General features: G+C 37.4%; 1 protein-coding gene across 1 annotated transcript; it reads left to right on the top strand.

Moving 5' to 3' along the window:
* The first annotated feature begins 240 nt into the window (after nt 1-240).
* Nucleotides 241-3,008, top strand: LOC129001041 (uncharacterized). Its single transcript, XM_054428188.1, has 2 exons — nt 241-2,062; nt 2,290-3,008. The coding sequence occupies exons 1-2, from the start codon at nt 241-243 to the stop codon at nt 3,006-3,008; spliced, it is 2,541 nt and encodes an 846-aa protein (XP_054284163.1).
* Nucleotides 3,009-9,340: the final 6,332 nt, after the last annotated feature.

Genomic DNA, 9,340 nt, shown 5'->3' with positions numbered 1-9,340 from the left:
TATTCATTCAAAATTACAACCATGTTTTAGTTAAGAACAAATACAATATTTACAAACAAATCAAATAATAAATATTATCAGGTGATAATGTTCACATCACCACATTCTCCCCCACTATTTTTCAAGGTAAGTATAGCATATGTAATCCTTTAGATATGACGGAGGCTTGACATTCCTCTTTGGACGTAGTTCCCCCAATTTTATTCATTCATTGATAAACTCAGTTAGTGCTACATTACAATGGAGAAATTCCTTAGACCAGACAAATTGCAAATTGACCCGGAATCTCCAACTGCCTCAGAGGAATGGACGCACTGGTTACAAACATTCGAAGACTTTCTAACCATGACAGAATTCGTTGAAGACAAGGACAAACTGAAACTACTAACTAATCGATTATCTTTTACTACTTATAAATTTATCAAGGAATCTGAAACTTACCAAGACGCTTTGAGAGTTCTTAACTCAATTTACATCAAACAAAAGAATGAAATATTCTCAAGATATTTAGTAATGACTAGAAAACAGCAACAAGGTGAGACTATTGACAAATATGTGTCGGAACTGAAACTTTTGAGCCAAGATTGCGTTTTTGAAGCTGTTAATGCGATTCAATACAGGGATCATTACATTCGTGATGCTTTTATCAATGGCTTAGCCTCGTCATACATACGACAGAGACTATTTGAAAATAAAACTTTGGACCTAGCTGAAGCAGTGGAACAGTCTAGAGCTCTTGAAATGGCTCAAGCTCAAGTCGAGAGCTATCAAAAATCTATGTACGGAATGCAAACTTGTGCAACGAATAAATTGGCAAAGCAAGCTTGTCAGTACGAATTCCCACTACAACAAAAGGAAGAAGCGACTGTTTCCGCTATTAAAAATGTTGATGGCAAGTGTTATTTTTGTGGGCATGATAGACACTCTAGAGATCGCTGTCCAGCCAGAGAAGCAACTTGTGGGAAATGTAACAAGACAGGGCATTATGCGAGAGTCTGTAAAAGTAATCCAACTCAACATTTTAAAGTAAAACAGAAGACGTCTAGTACATCAGCTGCACTAATAGCAACTACACATAATACATCTGTATTGAAGGACTCTACAGTTGAAGCTAAAGTGAATGGCCTGAAAGCAAATTGCTTAATAGACACCGGGAGTACATCAAGCTTTGTAAACTTGAAGTTTGTTCAGTTAAACAAAATTAAAATGTATAATGAAAGTGGACAAGTATCACTAGCTGCTTCTAATATGAAATCAAACGTCCACGGGTTTGTTAAAATCAACCTAAATCTGTTGAATCACAATTACAACAATTTTAAGTTGACTGTTCTTGAAGATCTTTGTACTGACGTGCTTATCGGACATGATATCATGAAACTCCACTCAAATATACAGGTTTGGTTTGGAGGTAAGAAACCTCCTCTGTTGGTGTGCTCCTGTGCCAAAGTTGAACCACCCAAACTATTCTGCAATTTAACTCCAGATTGTAAGCCAATAGCCACAAAATCACGACGTTACTCAGATGAAGATATGCAATTTATAAAACAAGAAATGGAAAGACTACAGACTGAGGAGATCATTGAACCTAGTTCGTCACCTTGGCGTGCACAAGTGTTGGTTGTTACAAACGACAAAGGGAAGAAGCGACTGTGTGTGGACTATTCGCAAACGATAAACAAATTTACTCTGTTAGACGCCTATCCCTTACCAAACATAGATGATCTAGTATCCACTGTAGCGACGAACAAGGTTTTTAGTGTCATTGATCTAAAGCAAGCATACTATCAAATACCAATTTCTGACGAAGAGAAGAAGTACACTGCTTTTGAGGCTGATGGTCGTCTTTTTCAATTCAGAAGAATCCCATTTGGCGTAACCAACGGGGTGGCATGTTTTCAAAAGACCATGGACCAAATCATTAGAAAAGAAAAACTGAATGGAGTGTATGCCTATCTGGATGATTTGACCGTATGTGGAAAGGACCAAAAGGATCATGATGTGAATCTAAGAACATTTTTAGATGCTGTAACTAAGTATGGACTTGTAATCAACAACGAAAAGAGCAAGTTCAACCAGTCTTCAATAACCTTGTTGGGACATTTAGTTTCCCATAACTCTATTCGACCTGATCCAGATCGGCTAGAATCTCTACTGTCACTTCCTGTGCCCAAAGACCAAGTTTCACTAAAGCGAGTCCTAGGATTTTTCGCTCACTATTCAAAATGGATACATCGGTTTTCTGATAAAATAAGAAACCTGACACAAGTAAATTCTTTTCCTTTGTCACAGGAAGCGGTTGCAGATTTGCAGAAGCCCTCAAACTTGACATTGCAAACTCGGTAATTACTCCTAGGAATGGGCAAGAGCCACTGGTAGTGGAGACTGACGCATCTGACATAGCCGTGGCAGCAACTTTGAGTCAAGATAATCGGCCAATTGCTTTTTTCTCACGGACTCTAAACAAATCTGAGAAGCTGTTTTCAGCTGTTGAAAAAGAAGCCGTTGCCATTGTCGAAGCCCTTCGAAAATGGAAATCATTTCTTATCGGAAGAGACTTCAGATTATACACGGATCAGCAAGCTTTATCATTTATCTTTGACAAGAGGCATACAAGCAAAATCAAGAACGATAAAGTTATGAGATGGCGACTAGAGCTAACACCTTATCAATATGAAATAGTGTACCGACCTGGTAGGGAGAATGTAAAAGCAGATACGCTCTCTCGGGCATGTGCGGTTCGCTGGGACAATGCTAAGTTGTTTGAATTACACAAATCTCTCTGCCATCCGGGAGTCACTCGAATGTTTCATTGGATTAAAACTAAAAATCTAAACTACACTCTGGATGATGTAAAAAGGATGACGTCAGCTTGTCAAACATGTGCAGAAGTGAAGCCAAGATTTCACCAATTCCAAGGCAAATTGATAAAGGCAACCACTCCCTTCGAACGTCTAAATATTGACTTTAAGGCCCTCTTCCATCAACAACCAGAAACCGTTACCTTTTAACCATGGTGGACGAGTATTCTCGTTTTGTATTTGCTTACCCCTGTAAGGACATTAGTTCAGCAACAGTTATCAGATGTTTTTTCAGATCTATTTTTTATGTTTGGAGCCCCTTCCTTTGTACATTCAGATAGAGGTTCATCTTTCATGTCGCGAGAGCTGACGGACTTTCTTCACAAGTACGGAGTAGCTACAAGTCATACGACACCTTATAACCCTAGAGGGAACTCTCAGATTGAACGCTTCAATGGAACAATATGGCGAACCATCCTACTGGCTTTGAAAAACCACAACCTGCCAGTTGCTGCATGGGAAGAAGTATTACAGGAGGCACTTCACTCAGTCAGATCTCTTTTATGCACTGCGACAAACTGCACACCGCACGAAAGATTCTTTATACATAGCAGAAGATCTACCAATGGAGACTCCTTACCATCTTGGCTATCCGCTCCTGGTCCTGTCCTGCTTAGAAAGTTTGTAAGATCTAATAAATATGATGACCTTGTGGAGCCAGTTCAACTTTTGGAATCAAATCCACAGTACGCTCTCGTCAGAAGAAGAGATGGGTCAGAATCACAAGTATCCCTGAGACATCTTGCACCCGCTGGCCTACCTCCTGGTGATCTACCTCATGAAGACAACACTACTGAGAGAGAGATTGTTGAAAATATAAATTCAGACATTGACCACAATGAAGTTCAAAATGAAACTCAACAAACGGTATCTCAGACCCCAACTTCAGAGACGGCTGTGGGGGAACTACGTCCAAAGAGGAATGTCAAGCCTCCGTCATATCTAAAGGATTACATATGCTATACCTACCTTGAAAAATAGTGGGGGAGAATGTGGTGATGTGAACATTATCACCTGATAATATTTATTATTTGATTTGTTTGTAAATATTGTATTTGTTCTTAACTAAAACATGGTTGTAATTTTGAATGAATAAAAGCCATACTTTTGGTTTACTAAGTCTTTCTTACAACACTAAAACCCTGGGAATAAAATGTTTGTGCATGAATTCAGCTGCAACGGTGTTTCGTGAACTCATCCACGTCGTAGAACACAAGATTCGACAACTCTCGCTTCAGTCTTGTTTTGAACAAACGGGAACTCTCCAGGCTTTTGAGTCTTTCGGGAAGAGCGTTAAAGAACCCGACACCTACTTGAGAAGGGAGTTTCGCAAACGCAGCTGTGCGATGTTGGACAGTGCGAAAATCGTCCCTTGCTCTTGTACCATAGCTGTGAATAGCATTGCCTTGTAAATGTTAAATACAACAAAAACAATGTTAAATGTTATAAACAGGCACTGAAAACGGCAATACACCACAGTCTCCAATATATAAACCGAAGGTAGGGCCAAGATTTCAGCTCCCTGAAAGCAAGCCTACACGACTCTCTTTCACTTTGACTTAAATTTGCAATGAGTCTGATGGCTCTTTTCTGGAGTCTAAACACCCTTTCAAAATCTCGATTAGCACAACCACCCCATAACCTAATTCCATTGGAAATGTGTGAGTGAACAAGGCCATAATAGGCCATGATCAGAACTTGTGTTGTGCATGTCAGTGTGAGATTCCTCAGGGCAAAAATGCCCTTTGTAATTTTGGAACAGAGGCTATCTATGTGTTCTTGCCAGTTCAGCGCCTTATCAAGGTGCATCCCCAAGAACTTTATGGATTCAACCCCCTCTAAAGAGATGTCATCCACCATTACTGTGGGTGTAGACTCATCGTCTCGGTGACAAAATGAAAAATGAATGTAACTTGTTTTTTAATTGTTTGTGTTTAAATTTTCAGATTGAAATTTTTGAATGCAGGCGTTCAGGTTGATGAAGCTTTTAATTTCAATGGTTTCTTGGGATTCTGATTCAAAATAGAGAGTCGTGTCATCTGCATACTGTATGATCTTCCCACTGTTCGTTGAGGAGTGTATGTCATTGACATAAATCAGGAACAAAACTGGACCAAGGATCGATCCCTGTGGGACACCTTGGTAGACCCTTGAACTTGAAGTCTTACATTTACAATCAGACACCTGTACATACTGAGTCCTACCAAAGAGGTATGACTTCACCCAAAGAAAGGGCACCACACGGATGCCCCAGTTACTCAGAACTGGCAAGATTGCAATTGGGCGGTAATTATTTGGAATTTGTGGATCATCCTTTTTGAAAATTGGAATGGCTTTTGATGATTTTAATGCAGATGGGAAGGTTCCGGACTGAAGAGAAGAGTTAATTAATTTTGTTAATGGGGGAAAATGGGTAAATACACTTGCTTAAGTACCCACATTGATGTGCATTGATGTCGTCAGATCGTTTAGCTGGCCATGAATGATTTTTGCCACTTCTATCTCGCAGGTTGGGGATAAAACCATGGAAGAGACAGGGCTGTGCCATTGATTCAAATAGCCATTGAATAATTAATTGCTAAATAAATAATTAGTTTTATGAAACTGCAAGCAAAAGTCACAATAGTATTGTTGTAAGTTAAATGTCAGCAGTTAAACTGATTGAAATAGTTATGTCTGAAATCTCCTTTCACATGACATTCATTAGTTAAAAAGCTAAAGGTTCTTGGGCATAAGATACGTTTTACGAAATTCAGTGTGTAACTCAATTATTACAACTAATAAAATGAAATAAAATTTAGCTTATTGTGTAACACGATTTAGGCCTAATTTTAAATAAAAACTAGCAGCGAATCCCGGCGTTGCCCGTGTCAAAATGGAATGCACATTAATGGCTATAAAACTTATTCGAAATCAACAATGGCATCGAAGCGTCTTGTATCAATCAGTTCATATTAGAAAAAATAATTTGACTCCCCCTTCATACTGCACAGACCTGAATTTTAATTATTCAAAATGTACATGCCTTTCTAATTTACATTCTGTATTCTTTTTCCCGAAAGCAATACTCAGATGTTCATGGTATGTTTATTTGCATGATAACAAAATGCTTGAAGCTCTAACCATAAGTTTGCAAAGTGTTGTTGGCCTACTAAGGCCAGAATTTGGTAAACTGTAAAATATTGTAGAACGATTTTGAACATTTTAACACACACGCGCATAATCTTGAACAACAACTTTCTAAAACACTTCACTATTGTTATTTGGGATGTTATCAAAGTAAATGAAACATCAATAAACAACAAGTACGATCAGCTGGTTCATTAATACTAATATTATAAACAAGGTGAAAACCCGTCGAAATCAACGGTTACTTTCAATGCTTACGCCATGGTGGAATGAGTGCTTACGCTTATTTATCTAACTACGATCAATTGAGTGAAATAAAACAAATTTTGAGTAGTTAGCTTTGTTCAATGAGTAATAAGTGTAAAATCAATAATGACTACCTATTGCGTTAGTTACAAAATATGGTTGATCATTTAATGAATAAAATATTTCCCATACCGCACGTCATAGGAGTTATCATCATCATCATATATATTAAAACATTGAAGGGGTTTTTTATTTCACGATTCCGAATCAACCATTTTACGGATTTTTACGATTCTCGTTGGTCAAAACGGTTTTGCAGAGATAATGATGAATTTCATAAAAAATGATAATAAAGTAGTAACTTCAAAAATTACTGGAATTAGATACTATGGACAAAGTAATTTGAAATTCGACACTCCCACAAACATTCATTAACTTAAACTGTTGAACTTTGACTTTTTGAGAGTTGCTGTTACCAGATAATAAAGAGTCAAATGTTGTCCTACTCCTAGGATGACAATTAACAGCAGAACAAGAGAGACAACCACAGCTTTGCCTGGTCTGATAAGACACTGTTTGATACTCGATAACCAAAACTTTAATTAAAGATACCTCTTTGCATGAGCTTCTCGGTTGGCTGGGACGTAAATTAAAATAACATAGTTCTATAAAGCATTGGTTATTATGGAATATAAAATAAAAATTCAAAATAAAATCTCAACTATATTTTTGTACCTTTTTGTACCACCAATAAAAAATTTGTGCCATTTCCGTTCGCAGGCAAAACATAAAACAAAGGGCGGGGAACAAGTGGTCGCTTTTACCAGTAATCCATATTTTTTACAATCCAACTACAATATATTTTTGTACCACAAACTAAAAATTTGGTACCACTTCTGTTTTCCGAGAAAACAAAGGGCAGCGAACAAGAGGGCACTTGCAACCGACAACGATATTTTCAAAATCCAATTACACCATATTTTTGTACTGTTTTTGTACCACCTTGGGTTCCTGTCAAATCCCAATGTAAGAATCTTGGGGAACGAGTGGACACTAGCACCCGACATCGATATTTTAAAAATCTAATTATACCATTTATGTACCTACTATTTTTGCACCGCAAACAAAAAATGTTGTACCACCTTGGGTTCCTGTCAAATAGCAATCTAAGAATGCCGGAAAACAAGTGGACACTTGCAACCGACATTGATATTTTCAAAATCCAATGACATCACATTTTTGTACTATTTTTGTACCACCTTGGGTTCCTGTCAAATCGAAATCTAAGAATGTCGGAGAAAAAGTGGACACTTGCACCCGACATTGATAGTTTCAAAATCTAATGACGTCATATTTTTGTAATATTTTTTTACCCCCTTTGGTTCCTGTCAAATCGCAATCTAAGAATGTCAGGGAACAAGTGGACACTTGCACCCGACATTGATAGTTTCAAAATCCAATGACGTCACATTTTTGTACCACCTTGGGTTCCTGTCAAATCACAATCTAAGAATGTCGGAGAACAAGTGGACACTTGCACCGGACATTGATAGTTTCAAAATCCAATGACGTCACATTTTTGTACCACCTTGGGTTCCTGTCAAATCACAATCTAAGAATGTCGAAGAACAAGTGGACACTTGCACCCGACATCGATATTTAAAAAATCGAATGAAATCATATTTTTATACTATTTTTTAAACGCAAAAAAAATGTTGTACCACCTTGGGTTCCTAACAAAGTATGTAATAACAAAGAACAAAATACATCCTTATCCAGACCGTCTTCAGCCGCTCTTGAAACTACCACTTCCTCATGATGTCCAATCATTGCGTCAAGCAATTCTTCCGCTTATAATCCTAGTGGGAATGGCCAAGTAGAGATTCAATGGCACTGTATGGAAGACTGTTATGCTTGCTCTCAGAACCCAAGACCTACCTGTAAAGTATTGGGAATCAAGTTCTTTCTGAAGCACTTCGCTCAATAAGATCATTATTATGTACATCAACCAAAACAACACCTCACGAACTGATGTTTAAGCACCCTGGAAGATCATATCATGGAGGTTCTGTTCCATGTTGGCTGTCACAACCCGGTCCAGTGCTGTTGCGAAAGCACAACAGATCCAGCAAGTATGACTCACTTGTAGAAGAAGTAGAACTTATTCAAGCAAATCCAGGTTATGCTCATGTGAAACTCCCAAATGAACAAGAGAAGACAGTATCTATAAGAGATCTGGCCCCAACACCTGGACAATCATCTTTAGAAACAGACTATACCAATCGCCAGAAACAGATGGAAATGAACAATAAGTTATTCGAGAACCGGGGGTTTCATTGAATTTTGATCAAGAACTAGAGTAAAATGATTCTAGTGGAACATTAAGTGACACGAATGTACCCGTTGAACATGCAAACAGTTCACGCGAAGATTCAAATTCAGTGCCTTCCCAAACGCATCCACAGCGTATACGGCAAAGACCTTAGTATCTAAAAGACTACGTCTCGTTCTAAGGTGGGAAGAATATGATAATATTATTTACCTAACCCGCCATAAGAAGGATATCTCAAAATAATATATAACCAAAATCAAGGACAAAATTCTATAATCTGCTTAACCTTAAAAATATATATCACTATAATTTACAAACAACCGTTTTGTACAGCATTAACTGTTCTAAGTTGTGGTGCATTACAGCTGTTGATCACATCTTTAGCTTGACCATGAGTTCTTGACCTTGACGTTAGTGGGATTCATCAACACAGACATAACTTTTAAACTTTACAACAATAATACAGCTTTCCTGATCTTGAAAGATTGCATTGATCCCTAAATTACCATTACAAACTTAATATTAAAATATTTTAATATATAAAAAAAAACTTGTATGACTTTATTATTTATGTTGTGTAATGTGATGTGCATGATAATATCAGTGCATATTATGTTTCCAGTTAACCTCAAACCAAACCTAAAGGGATATTTTATTTTTTACAGTATTGTGCATTTTGCTAAACATTGTGTACTTTAACTTGCCAATGATCTACTATAAATGTTTGCTTGAGCATTCATTAAATAATTACAATGGACATAGTAAAAGAATATAC

Source organism: Macrosteles quadrilineatus, unplaced genomic scaffold (genome assembly GCF_028750875.1).
Source record: "Macrosteles quadrilineatus isolate MER2022 unplaced genomic scaffold, UCM_ALF_1.0 Scaffold_1__1_contigs__length_201487025, whole genome shotgun sequence".
Classification (NCBI taxonomy): domain Eukaryota; kingdom Metazoa; phylum Arthropoda; class Insecta; order Hemiptera; family Cicadellidae; genus Macrosteles; species Macrosteles quadrilineatus.
Note: the sequence above shows the minus strand (reverse complement) of the source record. Positions and strands in the feature narration are given on the sequence as shown.

Coding starts and splice junctions, on each gene's coding strand:
- LOC129001041 (XM_054428188.1), top strand. CDS start 241: ATGGAGAAATTCCTTAGACCAGACAAATTGCAAATTGACCCGGAATCT. Junction 2,063..2,289: donor TGTAATCAACAACGAAAAGA/GCAAGTTCAACC, acceptor CCTTTGTCACAG/GAAGCGGTTGCAGATTTGCA.